Raw genomic sequence first — 18,033 nt, forward strand, 5'->3', positions numbered from 1 at the left:
AAAGGTTGATTATCATTCTGCGTATAAATTGGTAAAACTGAATTCTAACTTTTCTACAGCGTCGGGAACCTTTGATATAGAACTTTGATTCTAACAAAACAATACTGTCATATATATCGGTAAAAACGATATATTCCACGTAATAATCTGGCATTACTTTACCTTAGTGGTGACAAACGAGGTCATCATGATAGCTCACGCTACTGTTGGACAGTAATGTCCGAAAGGTGACAACACTAACGACATCCCAGGGGGGTACTAAGCTAATCCCTCGTGTACTATTCTGCGGCTGGAGGATCTTGTCCGTGCGTCGGCCCTTTGAAATAATCAATTAAAGTCATGGATATTTTCTGATAAGTGAATCTTTAAACAGAAGCAATGAAGAACTGTTTGTGAAACAAAATGGTTCTGGATCTTTCTGTCCGGTAACATATTCTCATATTAAGTAACGATACGGAGACACAAAACTTTACATTAAGCAACAACATTACACCCATCGTTGCTGAACTGTGACACGTGACTTCTTTGTTCAAGTGCTGACGTTTCTGATATCCTAACAAAACTGTTTCACAGATATTTTTGCTTAAAGAAAAGCTTCAACAAAAGTTATTAAGAGGTTCTTGTGACAGATCAGTTTAATAAAAACCAGAATATAAAGATTATTTACTTATCGAAGTTAGGTTTGGAAAAATGTTACACAGTTAGCTATCTTCGCTGTCCAGCTACGAAGAATTGGAAACCGAATTCTAACGCTAAAATCCCTGCAGTTTACTGTTGTTAAAAATAGGTTTAAATTTAAATTCATAGAAGCACTGAATCATAGCGCCAAATAAAAGATATCAAGCTTCCAAGAGAAATTGAATACTTTTAATACTAGTCGTAACATTATATGTCAAATTCAAGGAAAAAAATAGAAATCAAAATACTATGTAGGAATATTGGTAAAAGGGTTAACATTCAGTTTATACGTCATTGTGAATGTTCTTGTTCACTAAGTTCGAGGCTACCGAAAAATGACGGATGGCAATCTCCCATTTCTTGTTAATGTATGACACACAAGTACACCCAGGTCTTATAGTTAGGATACAAATCGCTCTCGTACACTATAAATATATTTCTCTTAAAGCTTTCCAGTGGCCTGGGTGGGAATCCGTCATCTGTGAGGAAAAAGCTTTTTGATGTCCATCTCAGGAGTTCTGTGTGCCTGCTCTTACTGGTGGATTATCGAAATTGTCGTATAGAGTGATATGTTGACTGTAACGGTTCTGTGCATAAGGTACAAACTTCTAAACGAGAGTGTTGATAAATCTTAGGATTGAAGAAGTGGCTTTGAGAGCTAAGCAGGACAACAGATGCTTTAAAATGAATGATTTGATGAAACTGAAGTGCTTAAGTAAACGTCTTTGAAATTAATTTATACTACGCAAGACACAAACTTACTCTAATGATTCCATCTGTATCAACTTATTTGTGACATTTAGTATTACTAGCAGATACGTCTTCCTACGGGCTGCTTTTCACGCTGATAATTTCTAACCGAAGTATTCATAACTCATTTTAAAAGAATTAAAAAAGTGAACTTTTCCTAAAGAAAACCATATTTTTTCCTGGAAAGTGCTGTACGGGAAAAGTGTTCGAATTGTGCTCATTAGCTGTGCGCAACTCATTGCATCAAGATGATACAATGTGCAAAACTCAAGATGTTCATAAATGTTACTGATATAAACTATATATATAACTTCACGTATATATATATATAGTTATATATATAATATATATAGTTATATATATAACTATATTAAAAGTACTAACCTTTATTGAAAAATAATAGTTTTTTTAACAAATCTAATTTCTCAACACTATTACATCAATAAATATACAATCAAACCCTCGTGATTACGAGGAACCAACCTGAAGTAGAAAGGTATTTTCAAGAAGGCTGATATGGGTATTAAAACTTTTATTAAAATAATGTAGAGAACAGCGTTGCAACCTTTTTAGGTCATCTTCAGGTTAACAAAGAGAGTTTGTAACTTTTTGCAAACTCTCCCATTGTTAACCTGAAGATGACCTAAGAAGGCCGAAACATTGTTCTCTACATTATTTTAATCAAACTCTCGGTTGCTGTCCCAGTGAAAGTCATGTTATTGTTATAAGGAGGATATTTTTATTAAAATTGTGCTCTATTATACAAATATGGTTGTTGTAAGTATGATAGTTATTTTCTAATTGTCTAAATGTTGAATTCCCAAAATATGAATTTTTTGTGTGTGTGTGTGCTGTGCCATTCAGTAGATGGCGAATGAGTTTTGGTTACAAACATAGATAATGATGTAGATAATAATTTCATTTTTTGCACTAACACACGCTCTTTACTGATCTATGAGAGTGTTGTTTAATGTTTTATGTAACAATTTTGACTAGTCGTAAATAATTTGTCGTTATAATGCATTTAAAATGCACCTCGAATAACATTTTCCGTACAAACTTTCTGATACTGTATACTATCTTCGTACAGAGACTGTGTGAACATGCACAACAAACCACATGATGTTACGTTGATTTCAGCCAAAAAATATAAATATTTTATTTGCGCATGTTCTATTTTAAAGGCTCAAAAATAAGAAGTGCATTGCAGAGTAGTTAATCATAAAGTTATAGTAATAAGTTAATCGTGTCGAAAACCTAGTAACAACAATAAAATATGTGAAAAGGGGCATAATTATAATGTAAGACTTAGAGGAAGACGCCCCCTAGTGGTACAGTTGTATGTCTGCGAACTCATACCGCTAGAAACCGGGTTTCGATACGCGTGATGGGCAGAGCACAAATAGTCCATTGTGTAGATTTGTGCTTAATTCTAAGCAAAACAAACCAAAACTAGAGGAAAACCTTAATATTAAAATAATTTTCATCTCTGTCTGAATATACAACTAATGTGTCATAGTCTTCTAATGTCAGTTTCAAGTGTGTCAATCACTAAAAACACGAAACGTTCATTAAGTATTTTGAAAAATATTGATTTGATTTTACCTCGCTTGACACACTTAAAGAAATGATTAGCTTGAAAGTTTACCGTAATTAAAGGAGTGAAACAAGATGGTCAGTTTCTAAGACTATTAATGACCATGTTTATCAAACTGTGGGGCCCAACGGTATTTTTGAAAGGGGCGTAAGAAGCGTTTCGTCTTTCGTTTTCTTTGAAGTTAAGTTTATCGTTGACAAAACTACAAAATTGGCCAGGTATCGAAACATATTTTCTAGCGTTTTAAGTCTGCAGTCATAACACTGGGAGCCTACAAACTGAATATTTACAATATTTGTATAATGTGGGCATATATCTAGACCCTTTACACCGTATAAATACACTTATATATATACATATATTAATGGAAACCGCAACACGTTGACTATAATACTGCGAAATTAAAACTAACAGGTAAAATCTAAAAAATACTTTCACTGAATATCTGTGCTTCAAGCCAAGAGTAAGTAATGTAATAGCAAGACTTCTGGAATAATGGATAATATAATTTGCCCTTAGCTTACGATGGGTAAAAGAAAAAAAAAATATGTTAGATACGCCAACAAAGGTTACTGATTGCTCACACTGTTATTTTGTCCTGTGTACGTGATGCTTTGCTATTACATGTTTGACATGCACGTTCAGCTGTCTGACAGCTGATTGGACGGTGTACTGAGGAGAAGACGTTTTGTAACTGGTATGACAGAAGGAACAAAGAATGCGAGCAATATGGTGTTTGTTACAGCTTGAAACCTACTGCGCTCAGAATACAGAGTAAGTTATCGATTAGGACGCATGACTATGGGTACACGGCAAAGTTGTTGCAATATGTCTGCGTGTGGATAGATGTTTCATACTTATAATTGATAGCTCACATAATTTCCTGGAAATATTTTATATATTAAATTCTCCCCAGGGGGAGCTCTTTATCTTAATATTAATATACACTGTTGTCCGAAAGTTAGTACTAAATAATCAATACTCAAACTACTGTTTGTACCTGGACAACAATATATCGAGAACATATAAGAACAAATCTTATCCCAAAAAACAATGTTTCGTGTATAAAGTTGTTGATAAATGACAAATAAGAGTTGAATATAATATTCGCAAATAGCTAATGTATAACTAGATGTATTTCATCAGAGTTTCCTAAACTGTTTTGTTTCAAAAGTAAGCAAAACCAAAATTAAAAGTCACAAAACTTTTAATTTTTACTTTGCAATCTCATGTGTCATGTCGTTTGTAGCCTACAGAGTACACACTTCTTATCGTGTTTCATGGCAGGCGCAGGTTTCACTGATGTTACGACAATGCAAGTTGCAATGTTAAGCGTCCCTTGTGTGACGTCACATTAGTGCTTACTGACTGGCTGATAGACAGCGCACAACTGTATAGTGGTCAGAGTGATTAAAACAATTGTCCCCTTTTCGAATAAATGGTGTAATATCAATAAAACTGATATGGAAGTAGAAATAATACTAATAACCATAAGATAGAGATATAAACCTGAACAAGTAATACTGATAACCATAAGCTAGAGATATAAACCTGAACAAGTAATACTGATAACCATAAGCTAGAGATATAAACCTGAACAAGTAATACTGATAACCATAAGCTAGGGATATAAACCTAAACAAGTAATACTGATAACCATAACCTATAGATATAAACCTGAGCAAGTAATACTGATAACCATAAGCTAGAGATATAAACCTGAACAAGTAATACTAATAACCATAAGCTATAGATATAAACCTGAACAAGTAATACTGATAACCATAAGCTAGGGATATAAACCTGAACAAGTAATACTGATAACCATAAGCTAGAGATATAAACCTGAAAAAGTAATACTGATAACCATAAGCTAAAGATATAAACCTTAACAAGTAATACTGATAACCATAAGCTAGAAATATAAACCTGAACAAGTAACGCTGATAACCATAAGCTAGAGATATAAACCTTAACAAGTAATACTGATAACCATAAGCTAGAGATATAAACCTTAACAAGTAATACTAACAACCATAAGTTAGAGATATAATAACTGAATAAGTAATACTAATAACCATAAGTTAAAGATATAACAACTGCATAATTAATACTAATAACCATAATCTAAGGATATAACACCTGAATAAAAAACACTAATAATTAAATAACAATAAACTACTTTGTACTACCAGTTTATGTTAATAATGGATCTAGTTAGGCTAGTGGTTAGTATGGAACATCTTAGGTTTGAAATTCAAATTGCTCCAACAGCAATATATCTATGGGTGCATTGTGACCGTTACAATGCAGTTGTGCTATTCGGTTTAGTAAAGCTGCATATATGAGGAGTGTTTGATAACTGGTTGTCCTCTCTTTATCAACAGTTCCAAATCAGTTTGTTTGTGACCTGATTGCTTAATCCATGTCCACATAAGTTGTTCTTCAGGTGGCGAGAGTTTGCTAATTGTTTGTCATTTCTCTGATCAACAGTCCTAAATTAGATTAACTGTGATCTGGTTGTTCAACCCAAGTTCACAAAAGACGCGAGAATTGTTGACCACAATCTTAGATTGAAATAGCTCTTCAAACACAAAACAAAATGCATCAGAACAACTTTAGGTATTCAGTTGACTGAACGCAGTTCTACTCGAATACTGAATAATACAGCACGTTGTAAATAAGTAATAGTTTCAACTACAATCAACATAATATATGAGAAGTAAACACCGAAAAAAGCAAAAAAGGAGAATGTTTATAAAACATGCTTCCTTTTAACAGCGCCCCCAGTGGTACAGCGGACTTCCACACTAAAACCGGGTTTCAATACCCGTGATAGGCATAGCACAGATAGCCCATTGTGTATCTTTGTGCTTAATTCAAAACAAACACATAAACCTTTTAACAGAAAATAATTATTAATGATTAAAGAAATTTGAGATATGTATCTGTAAATAAACATGCAAAAAATACACAAAGTAATATAATATTTAGATGTACATTTTACACGAATTTGCATAACATCAAACCAAATAATTCGACGAATGTTTTATTTACAGCACATCCTCACTATTTTAATCAACTGTCCTGTGGATTGGATATGATATCTCTAGCAGGAGAATGGTTGACAGCTGCCGCAAATACTAATATGTAAGTAGTAGATCTTTTATTGGCTGTTCCTTGATGGATCTTAAAATTCAAACATTATGCGTAAGAAGTAGATCTTTTATTGGATGTTCCTTAATGGATCTTATATTATATGTAAGAAGTAGATCTTTTTTCTTGGCTGTTCCTTGATGGATCTTATATTATATGTAAGAAATAGATCTTTTTTATTGGATATTCCTTGATGGATCTTAAAATCCAAACATTATGCATAAGCAATAGATAATTTGTTGGTCTGTTCCTTGGCAAATCTTAAAATACAAAGAGATTTACTAAACTATTATAAGAGATGTTTATGTTTATTTTCTTTTTTTTTTCTTTTTTGTTAACATTTTTCTTTTCTTCATTTGGTAACAACAGATATTAAACGAGTAGGCTTATCAAAACATTAATTACTTTGAAGTATTCTTTTCTTTCAACGAGTCCCAATCCAATGTGTATTTTCCTTAGAGCTAAAACTTATCAGCTAAATTCTACCTCTGTTGATCTGAAATATTTCTGAGTGGAAAATTTCTAAAATTTGAAACAGCTAACTTGACAATACCAGAAAAATATCTGGATATTCCAAATTACTGTCCCAGGGCAACAAGCAGATAATGTTAAATGTAATAGTTTTTGTTCAGTGTTTCACGAATCGTGTTTTGTGTTTTGATGATGAACGAAAAATATAAAGAATTTTTATCCCACAAATTCATGATAGAAGCGGATTGTTAAGCTTACATCACCTTACACTAATATATTTTAGATTGAAAGGACATAAATTTGATTCTGTATATAAATATAATCTTTCATATTACGATTAAAGGTCCTTACATTATTTATGTATTGGTTTTGTTCATTGTATTGAAGTCTTGATACACGTGTAATATAATAAAACTTTTATTGGTTTTTGATTATCTATATTTTTATAAGGAGTTAACTACAAGGCAAAGGATAGTTAGTTAGCCAGAATGCCAAAATATCTTACAGTATAGATGAGTTAGTTAATACATTGGATGATTCAAAACGATATATAAAGTTCGGTCCATCCTGTGGACTGTAGCATAATGGAAGATACCACTGTACATCAATTTTTTTGAAAAGTTTTGCTTCCTGAAAAGTGTTTGCTGATTGTGACAGGTGGGTATGCACAAATATAGTTTTGGTTTTACTTTATCACGTAGGGACTCTAAGAAATAGACATTTAACTGTTTACCGAAAATAACGTATTTAATTGCGTTTATGTTTCTAATACGCTGTTAAGTTCAACATAATTAAAAGTGTTTTGCTCCTGGTTTTCGTTTGTATTCAATGTCCGGTGCATCACGTTGCAATGTCCAACAGTAGTCAGCAAGCAATGACAGATTACAATTGCCCTGACATCGTTTTTCCATTGTAGCAATGTCCTGGTGAAACTGAAGATTTCGATGAAACGGTACGTGATGGGCAAATTTGGATGTGATTTTCGTGATCAACAGCCAAAAATCTATAAGGAACACCCAACAGTGTTCAAGAAGTAAAAACTTTGTTGTGCAGTGTAATTGTACGATTTTGTACGAGCTGTGTAACTGTTAATAGTTTTGGTTTTTGAAACGTAAAACTTCTTGCTTCGTGACTGTTCAAATACCTTTATACATACGTTATGCTTACTTCATGATAGTAAACTGGTGAGTTGAACTGATGTATAACGATAGTAATGAAGTGATACTTTATAATTAAAATATGTTTCTTTTAAATAAATTTTAAATATAAGATTATTGATTCGCTTTTATATAATACACTATGTAACAATAAGTCAGTTTCAATATGTATTAGGGCTATTTGCTCAGGTCCACAATTTTTATACGTGTTAAGACTATCTGCTCGTCCCCAGCTGATACAGTGGTAAGTCTATGGATTTACAACGCTGAAATCAGGGGTTCGATTTCCCTCGGTGGACTCAGCAGATAGCCCGATTTGGCTTTGCTATAAGAAAACATACTCACAATATTTGCTCAAGTCCACAGTGTTTACATGCGTTAGGACTATTTGCTCAGGTCCACAGTTTTTATACGTATTAGGACTATTTACTCAGGTTCACGTATGAAATTGCTCCTGTCTTCATCCTCATGGAACAGGTGACTTTGAAGAAGATGAGAGAAATCATTGGTTTTCCCAAAGGTGACAGCATTTTGGGTCCAGGTAGTTAAACACAATTACTTTTTGAATAGTATTAGAGGTATTCTAATTAAAAGCTTATATTGTTTTCTTTTTCTATTTCTATATTTTCTAAAATATTTTGGAAGTAAGAAAAACTTAAGTTAGTAATTCATATTTTAGTAATTCTCAGTTATAATTTATAGCTTAACATATGGTTAATAATATGTTAAACAATTGAAGTAATCCTACAATCCTATTTTTAGTGCACAGTTTTACAACAGTAAAACCTTAAACAACTGAGCTAATTCTATATAATTAATTCTCATAAATTAGTTGCAATTGGAAAAGCATACACTGTCAAATGTCAAATACTAGTGCACAAATTGGGACTGTACCTATGCGTATTTTACCATTTATGTATAATTTAAAACCTATGAAATTATGTTTCATTTACTATATTAATAATTGCATTACATACGTCCCCGCATGATAGCGGTGAGCCTACGGATTAACAACGCTAAAATCATGGAAATAGCTTTCCATCGGTGGATACAGCAGAAAGACCGATGCGACTTAGCTATGAAAAACACACACACGCATTGTTTATTTCGAAACACAGAAGCGGCATTTTTGAAATATTAGTATGCCACCTGCTAGCTCAACGATTAGTTTGAACTCTTACAATGCTACAATTCTGGAGTCAATACCTCCATTGTGAACAGCGCACGTCAGTTCACTTTTAAACAAGCCAAACATGTGTCTATTTCTTCATTTTAAAAATCATTGTTCAGAGTAACAAATATTTTTATTTCTTGTCTTTGAAGTTCATTTGTCATACTATGTGGTGGTCTACAAAGTACATAATTCTTCTCGTGAGTCATGGCATAAGCATCTCTTATGTGTCGTCATCGTCATTTTAGTATCTACTGAGTGACTTACAGATAACACCCTACTGTATAGGGATGCGAATGGTTAAATCAGGTTACTTTTCGAGGAGGTCTTCGGCCCTTTTTTTGAGAAATAATACCTCACACACACACTAATATACATATATGAGCTTCATTCTCTAATTATAAGTGTTTGGAAAATTATTGCAGTTGTTTAGAAAAGCAAAAGAGCTGTTGTTGTAATTAAGCATAAAACTGCAGAATGTGCTATCTGTGCTCCGCTCACAGTATTAAAACATAGTTTCTAGCGAAGCAAGTTCGGAGATATACAACTGTGCCACTGAGGGACACCAAAAGAGCTATTTATTAATTTATTGTTAACGTACCAGTTCATACACAAAAGCATCTCGCTTAACAATAACAGTTGAAATCCAATGGAAATCACTGTTAAAAAATACACTCACGCTTTAATTATTATTTAGTAGACGTAAAAAGTATTCAAAATGTTGAACATGATAAGAATTTTGTATGTTTCACTTTCAGTGAAAATGTTTGTAAAAGGTTTAGTATAATATGTTGATGTATAAATATACGTTCAATACAAAAGGCAAAAGACGTTTCTTCATCTCAAATATTTCAGAAATAAATAAATTGTATTTAACTCTATTTAACTATTTTAGTCATTGTTTACTGCCCCGTTCTGTCGAGCACTGTAATGTAAATACACTTCACATTTCTTACTTAGTAAAAGCTTTATTTCAAACATGTCCATAGTGAAATACTGTCTCTGATAACGTAGAAGTTATCAAAATTGTTTTTTCATGATTTTAATTTTTTTTATCAGTCAGTTTTTAACATATGAATCGAAATGGTGCATTATATAAGTAGAAAAAATGTATTTATATGGCTTTTTGGGTTAGATGTTGAAATTCAACTTGCAAAAAGATATCTGTGAATTATTCAAATATTTTTACGTATGATATGGCATACTAATGACTATTACTGTGATGACCATCGATTATCAAACGTATCTTTTTGTGATAAACCTTTGGGAAAGTCTAGAGCCTTAGATACCTTTTGTATGTGAATAAAGATCGCGTTGTCTGATAACTCAGCAAATCGTTCACGTTTCAAAGTGAGCTACAAATATCCATCGGCTCAAATTTTAGTAGATTTTCCAGTTGAATAAATCACCCCCCCCCTCTAAATAAACTATCAGACATTTAAATACGTTTCACCCAGATTTGGGTTTCTTTTAAATTCCTTTTCCAAAATATACCTTGTACATATCCCTTTTTTTCACTGAGATTATATCATAGACTTATAACTGCCTCATTTCTGAAAAGGCTAATATTCATGAACGACTCAACAAATTTGCTGCCTTTTGTCTCCAGATTTGAGTAAATCGATCCTTACGTCAGAAGGATGATGGTTACTTTTACATTATCATGTCAGATGGTTACTTTAACATTATCATGTCAGAGGGTTACTTTACATTATCATGTCAGATGGTTACTTTACATTATCATGTCAGATGGTTACTTTTACATTATCATGTCAGATGGTTACTCTGCATTATCATGTCAGATGGTTACTTTTACATTATCATGTCAGATGGTTACTTTACATTATCATGTCAGATTAAAGTTACGAATCAGAATTCTGCCTCGAAGGTAAAAGCATCATTGAAAGAACTACAGAATAAAGTTTCACAGCATCAAGAGGCTTAGCTCTTCATTCTATTTAGAATAACGTATAACATTAACACTTCCCTCAGAAACTAATGTCTACAAACTAAAGATCAAAACAATGATCCTGTCACTTCAAAGTCATCGTGGCGTTTCTGTATTTATTTATCTTCCACTAATTTATGAGCTATTTGAATCGTAAGTAATAAAATATCTGTATACATATATACGTATGTGTGAGCTTGTGTCTACTTATTACTCAATAATAATTTTCATTCTTTGATAGATTGTTTAGGCAGAGTATTCATGATGAAACTTTGTAGAATGGACGGCAACTGCCTGTTTTGAAGATATAAGTGTAGAAGATGACGTTTCGAAAGTCTTCCGCCTTTGGACTTGAAGACAAAAGGCGGAAGACTTTCGAAACGTCGTCCTCTACACTTGTGTCTCCACAACAGGCAATTGCTGTCCATTCTACAAATGTTTATCAATAATATTCATGTATCTACAATACTTTCCACTCTATAATGGTATTTTTTTTTGTAATATTACTTTATTTGAAGAAAAAGAGTAACTGTTCTCATTTCTCATTATTTAAATGCATAAATCTCAATTCAAACAAAATATGCCATTCATCATAATCATATTTCATACTAATATAACGTCTTAATTAACATTGTATAGGAGGCGCTATCTCCAATCTGTATGCAATGCTAGTTGCCCGGCACAAGATGTTTCCTAACTACAAGCAACAAGGATTAAAAACTCTTCCCCAATTAGTTATGTTCACCTCGGAACAAGTAAGGACAGTTTTCATTGGTCATATCTATATGGTTCTTCCATTCGTAATATTAATTATGATTTGATAAACATAAGAAATATGATAGTAATTTTTCATGACACTTAAGCATGCAATATGAAGAGAAAAAAAAAACTTTCACTGGTTAATTGTAGTTAGTGTTGACGTAAGGTTTTGTACTTTCAATCTTATCGTGTTCCCAAATGATTTTACCAGTTATTATATAAGCTCAAATATGTCTTGAAACCTACAGCTTATAATTATACCGTATACTACGTTCGTTTAATGCTGTTTTACTTATAATGAGGAAACAACAATTAAAGATAAAACAAGCTAGGCTTGAATATAAATTTGCGGGTATTTGAATAAATCATCTTAGTGTAAATACAGCAATATCTTATGATAGGACTATAATTTTAACAATAATATTAGTGTAAATACAGTAATACCTTATGATAAGACTATAATTTTAACAATACTATTAATAAAAATAGAGTAATACTTTTTTATAAGACTGGAATATTAACAATACTATTAGTGTAAATACAACAATATCTTATAATAAGAATATAATTTTAACAATAATATTAGTGTAAATACAGTAATACCTGAAGATAAGACTAAAATATTAACAATACTATTTTAGATTACTGAATTATAATTACTTTATAAGCCAGGCTTGGTTTTCATTCAAATTTAATGAATAAATATGAAAGTAACAATAATCTCTGGACAGTTCAGCGATGAATTTTTTATTTGATCAAAGCTTTCATTTTCCTTATTACATAATATAAATATAAGTAGAAGAACTATTAAAGTAAATCATTGTTTAAACTGGTAATGATGAAAGAAACTGAGAGTCTGTATGTGTACGCCTAATAACACAGGCCAAATTTAAAGTTCATAAAATTTTAATAACAGATTTTCCATTATTAAGCAACGAAAATTTCGAAAAATTATATTCATTTTTTCTATCATGTAAGGAAGAAAACTCTCATTTAGATCAACTTATTATTTTGTTTACTACAATTAATTTTTTTTATTATGTTTCGTTCTAGAACGATTGATGAGACTCTCACGTCGCGATTGGTCAAGAGAAATCTATAGCCACTGGTTGTCACCATTTTAATCATAACAAAATGTGGCCCGCTTTCAGTGAAAATGATTCACTTATGTTAAAGTGCATATAAATTTTTGTGAAAAATCTGTACTTGATGCTGAAAAATGGATATCACTTTCGGGTTAAGTGTACAGAAAGTACTGTATAACATGTAAAACATTCAAGACAGTAAAAATGTTGCAGACTTGAGTAATCTTTTACTGATGTCTTTTTACCACTGGTTAGAACGCATAAATAATTTATCATAAACTTGTGAATTAAAATGTTTTCATTTATTCGAATAACTCTAATGGTTGTATGGACCGCTATAATTTTAAAGCAATGTTAAAAGTTGAAAGAAAATATTTAGAACTGAAAAACATCAAAGGTTAAGTGAGGAAGGTTCGTGGAAAAACTTAATCAAACATCGTTTAGACATTTAGCGATAGTCTCTTCTTGAACTTGTGGTTCTGGATATGTTTGAACCATGCCTTAAAAATACAAATCAATTTCCAAATATGCCAAGAATGGACTATTAATTAGCGCGCTAAGCTTAGAATCTAAAGATTTTAGGTTCGATCCGAGATATACTGCTGAACATACTTCGCATTTTCAGCTGCGAGGCTGTTTTAGCTTTAACAGTCAATCCCATAATTCAAATGATAATACAAACAAAACAGTCGGCGTGTAGACTGATAAATTCTCTCCTTCTGGATATACCTCTAAATTAGGGAAGGCTTACCTCTCTGACTCGGCCATTTAGCCAGTATGTGGCACAAGAAACTTTAGTTAGCTAAAACTATCAAAATAATCAATAACACACTTAAGCAGAAAACAAAACTCGGAAGATTTGTGTTGTGTCTTCAAGATACTCCAGGATATTCCTGGAAGAAGAACACAAGTATGTGAAGTGTCTGTTACATTTTTTTTACCGATTTTCGAAAAATAAACAAATTTATTGTCTCTTCAACTAAACCCGAAGATAATCTAAGAAGATAAATTGTTTGTTTGTTTTTAATTTTGCACAAAGCTACTCAAAGGCTATCTGCGCTAGCCGTTCCTAATTTACCAGGGAAGACAGCTAGTCATCCCCACCCACCGCAAACTTTTGGGCTACTATTTTACCAACGAATAGTGGGATTGACCGTCACATTATAACGCCTCCACGACTGATAGGGCGAGCATGTTTGGTGTGACGGGAATTCGAACCCATCACCTTCGGATTACGAGTGGAGTGCCTTAACTACCTGGCCATGCTGGGCCTAAGAAGGTCGAAAGGTTGTTCTCTGGTTTATTATTAAAAGTGTTAATACCAATACCATTGTCCTGAGATACATTTTTACTTCAAATGGGTTTCTCGTCATCACAAATTAATTGTCTGTTTCCAATAATTTATTGCTAGCGAATTACCGAATTATATCAAAATACTTCCGTTTTGTTTTTTTTTTGGAAAGAAGTGCCGTTTTTAACATCTCACTAATATAAAAAACAATAAGAACAAATAAATCAAACGAAATGTTGACTTTTACAACAGAGAGCTATAAATCACACTAATGTAACCACTAGTTTAGAAATAAAACACAAACTAAATATTGAATCCTCTTAACCACCACCAGGTGCCAGTGTAATGCAATCCTAGGAATCATGAATGTGCTGCAACGTTCCGAAATGGTAATAAACCTTGGAAGAAATGTTAAAGCGCATTCAATTTGTGAAGTTAAAACCAAGATATTCGATTCTAGTTAGTGGTTCTGACAGTAAGAAAGTGTGATAAAATCCGTTAGAGTTTTCGAAAGTAAGCATAAAAATATCTTAAAACACATCATTAGTTGAGAAAATATTTAGCTAGAAAATCAAACTGAAACATTTACCAGAATCACGGGAAAAACGACATTATGATTTTGTTCGAAAGTACTTTTTGAGCCGCCATATTACTAACTAAGCTAATTAATAACAAACAATATAGAGTAAGAACTAGGGTTCAGGACACAATAAATCGTAACCAATAAGCTATTGGTATATTTGTCAAGAGATTGTTGTTTAAAACTGTTTAATTTAATTTTTAACCTAAATATACTTTTCTTAGAAATCATTGAACTTTATTTAGTCTTTTAAGATTTAAATTAATAGTTGTCGCTAATAATTATGAAATCTTTATTTTGGAATGGAACAATGATTATTGTCACTTTCTCTCAGTTCATTGAAAACTCATAACCAGTTTTTTGTTTTTTTCATTCAAATAATGTTAAACAATCAGGTTTTTCTTCCACTTCCTACAAAGTTTGCTTAACTAAAGAGTTTCGTTATGTGACAGAAATGAGGTGTAGCACATGCTTAGGACGCCACCTATTTTAAAAATTCAAGACTGAGGTATTAACATCACGACTGCAACAAAACCATATGACAAAACAAACCCAAAATATTTAATTAATTCTTGCATCCAGACATATACTAATAGAATGTTACATTCTTAGGAACCTTTCGTACAATTTTTGTTGATTGGGTTAGTGATATTACTATGGGAATAAAGTTAGCTCGGTGACTAGTTTAATGTTAGTATTATTAGAGTAAAAGTAGCAGAGTACTTGGTTTAATGTTACTATTATTAGAATAAAAATAGCATAGTAATTGGTTTAATGTTAGTATTATTAGAATAAGAGTAGCAGAGTAATTGGTTTAATGTTAGTTTTAGTTTAATGATAACTGGTTTAATATTATCTTCACGATAAAGGGAAGAAACATATATATAACCCGTTTTTTTTCTTTCTTTTCTTAGAGTCATTATTCTATCAAAGGTGCTGGAATGGTGTCTGGACTAGGTACAGATAATGTTATAGAGGTTCCATGTGACGAGAGGTAAATATACAGTCGCCTTTATTTTTCTATCGTTCTTAATATTTTATATTGATTGTTTACAATAAGTATAAACTTAATATAGTACGTCAGAACTACTTTCGAAAGAAACCAGTACCATAGGTGTAACAGTTTTGTTTTTCTGTGATGTGAAAAAAATGGTTTGTCTAAACTTTATATATTCATCAGACGTGTTTTGTTTAGATGCATAAATCTGACCAAATCCAATGAACTTTCTTTAGTAAGCAAGAACTGAATGCACAACTAATTGAAAATATGAGAAAACTGCCTCAAGTTCATTGCTGAATTATTAATCAAGTTTCGGAACGAAACCAAGGCAGGATACATTCATGAAACTCTATTCACATTTCAACTTTCCTCTTTTAGTGTTGTTGATGTCAAATACAGGTTTTCTTAGTGCTAATAACTATGCTTACAGTTACCTGTTAATTTGTTTGCACCCTCCACAGTACACTTTTAAATCTGTAGATTTTGGTTTTGTTAAGCTTAAGATACCCCAGGGTTTTCGGATAGAAATAGACACCTTTCTTTTCCAAATTCTTTCTGTGTTCAAGGCAGTAATAGATGTTAATCGAGAGCTCTTATAAACCATCTATGGAAACAACAAGTATGTTTCTTTAATGTTTTAACAGTTAAAGAACGAGTCGTAGTTATAGAAACACATTGTAAGGTCACGAAGCACAAATGATTAGATATTTTAAACTGTGGTTAAAATATAACTTCATGGCTGTTTAAATTGTAAGAATATTATGTTCGTAATGTGAGGAAAACACATTAGTTCAAAACAGAAATTTGACTTAAAAATACAATGTCCTTAACCCGAGAGCTTTCGAAAGCTGGACCTTTCTTCTTCAGGGGCATACTAGGAATGACCATATAAAACAAAATATGAGATAAAGTAAAGTTTAAGTGACGTCATGCACGCTAACAGGGAAATCTGGAAGTGTTTTCAGAAGCTTACAATGTATTTTATAGGTATTTCTCACTTCCGGTGTAATGCTTCCGAAAACAAGAATGTTAGGTACTAGGAAATCAAGAGATGTACTTTATTTTTTTGATAATGTGCCTCTCCCATTTCTTTCCTTTCATTGTTATTAATGTATGTTAAAGGGGGGATAATAGACTCCGACATCCTGTAAATCATTATATTTTGTAGCATGACTAAGAGCAAGGTCTCGAACATCAGGTTTTATAAGTTTTCTGTATTAAAACTTTAAAAGAATACTTTCACGCAGGTCTTTAAATAAACAAAATACAAAATGTACTTGATATGCAGGTCAGTGAGAGTCATAAATAATACCTCTTGTTGTTGTTTTGACATACAGATATCTTCAGTGAAGCCAAAACTGGTGATTGGCTTTGTGCAAATAGTTTAAGCAGCTTATGAAATAAACAATAGCTCGGAGAGTGAGTTTTGTTTTTCTTAAGACAGCAACTGTTCAATAAGAATGAAAAATATGAAAGCATAATGATGTGAAAACATAACAGCCGACAACAACAACAACAAAATGACTAAAGCAAAATAAAATGTTGCACAAAGAGTGATTTTAAGAGTTGTTATTTTTTTATTTTTCGAAAAACAATATTGAATTATTTATATCGCTTCAATTTTATTTTGTGATCCTTCATTGAGTTAAAACAAAGAATTAGGTGTTTTTTTTACTATTTATTTGTTATTAAGCTCAAAGGTACATAATAAGCTATCTATGCTGTGCCCACAAAGGTATCAAAACCTGGGTTTTACTGTTGCAATTCTTAAAACTTACCACCGAACCACTGAGGGCTCTTTCGACAGTTCAATAGAGGTTTGTCCTAATGATAATGCAACTGTTATATAGGAATAATTAAACTAAGAACAACATACAATAAAGACTCGTGAAATTGACAAATTTCTTATTAGTTAAAACGTTAAAAGTCGCAGTTTGCTGAATATCTTGACGGTTTCAATGAATCACCTTTTTAATTTCCTGTTACCACTTCCACTGCTGCAGGGGTAAAATGATTCCGGCAGAACTAGAGAAAAGAGTTCGAGAAGCAAAAGCTAAAGGTCAGCGTCCATTTTTTGTTAACTGTACAGCCGGAACCACAGTACTCGGTGCATTTGATCCTATTCATCCCCTCGCAGACATCTGTGAAAAATACGACATGTGGCTCCATGTGGATGTAAGTTGTGTACCGAGTTTGTTGTTATGTATATAACATGAATAGCTCTACAAGTAAAATTGCAAGGATTACCAAACTATTAAACTGCATATATATACACTAGTTTAAATTAGTTAGGGTATAGAATGAAAGAAAAACGTTTCATATTATCTTTGACGTCCATACCTTAGAATATGTTAAAAAGATCTACATACAGTCACAATAATAAAATTGAA

General features: G+C 32.1%; 1 protein-coding gene across 1 annotated transcript in view; it reads left to right on the forward strand.

Moving 5' to 3' along the window:
- LOC143222508 (glutamate decarboxylase-like) overlaps window positions 1-18,033 on the forward strand; it is an 81,003-nt gene that overhangs the window by 46,755 nt on the left and 16,215 nt on the right. The window contains exons 3-7 of the mRNA XM_076449110.1: window positions 6,085-6,175; window positions 8,244-8,350; window positions 11,568-11,683; window positions 15,558-15,637; window positions 17,647-17,818. Coding sequence (XP_076305225.1) covers window positions 6,085-6,175; window positions 8,244-8,350; window positions 11,568-11,683; window positions 15,558-15,637; window positions 17,647-17,818 — 566 coding nt within the window. The remainder of the gene's footprint in view (window positions 1-6,084; window positions 6,176-8,243; window positions 8,351-11,567; window positions 11,684-15,557; window positions 15,638-17,646; window positions 17,819-18,033) is intronic.

This window comes from Tachypleus tridentatus, chromosome 8 (assembly GCF_004210375.1).
Source record: "Tachypleus tridentatus isolate NWPU-2018 chromosome 8, ASM421037v1, whole genome shotgun sequence".
Taxonomy (NCBI): Eukaryota; Metazoa; Arthropoda; class Merostomata; order Xiphosura; family Limulidae; genus Tachypleus; species Tachypleus tridentatus.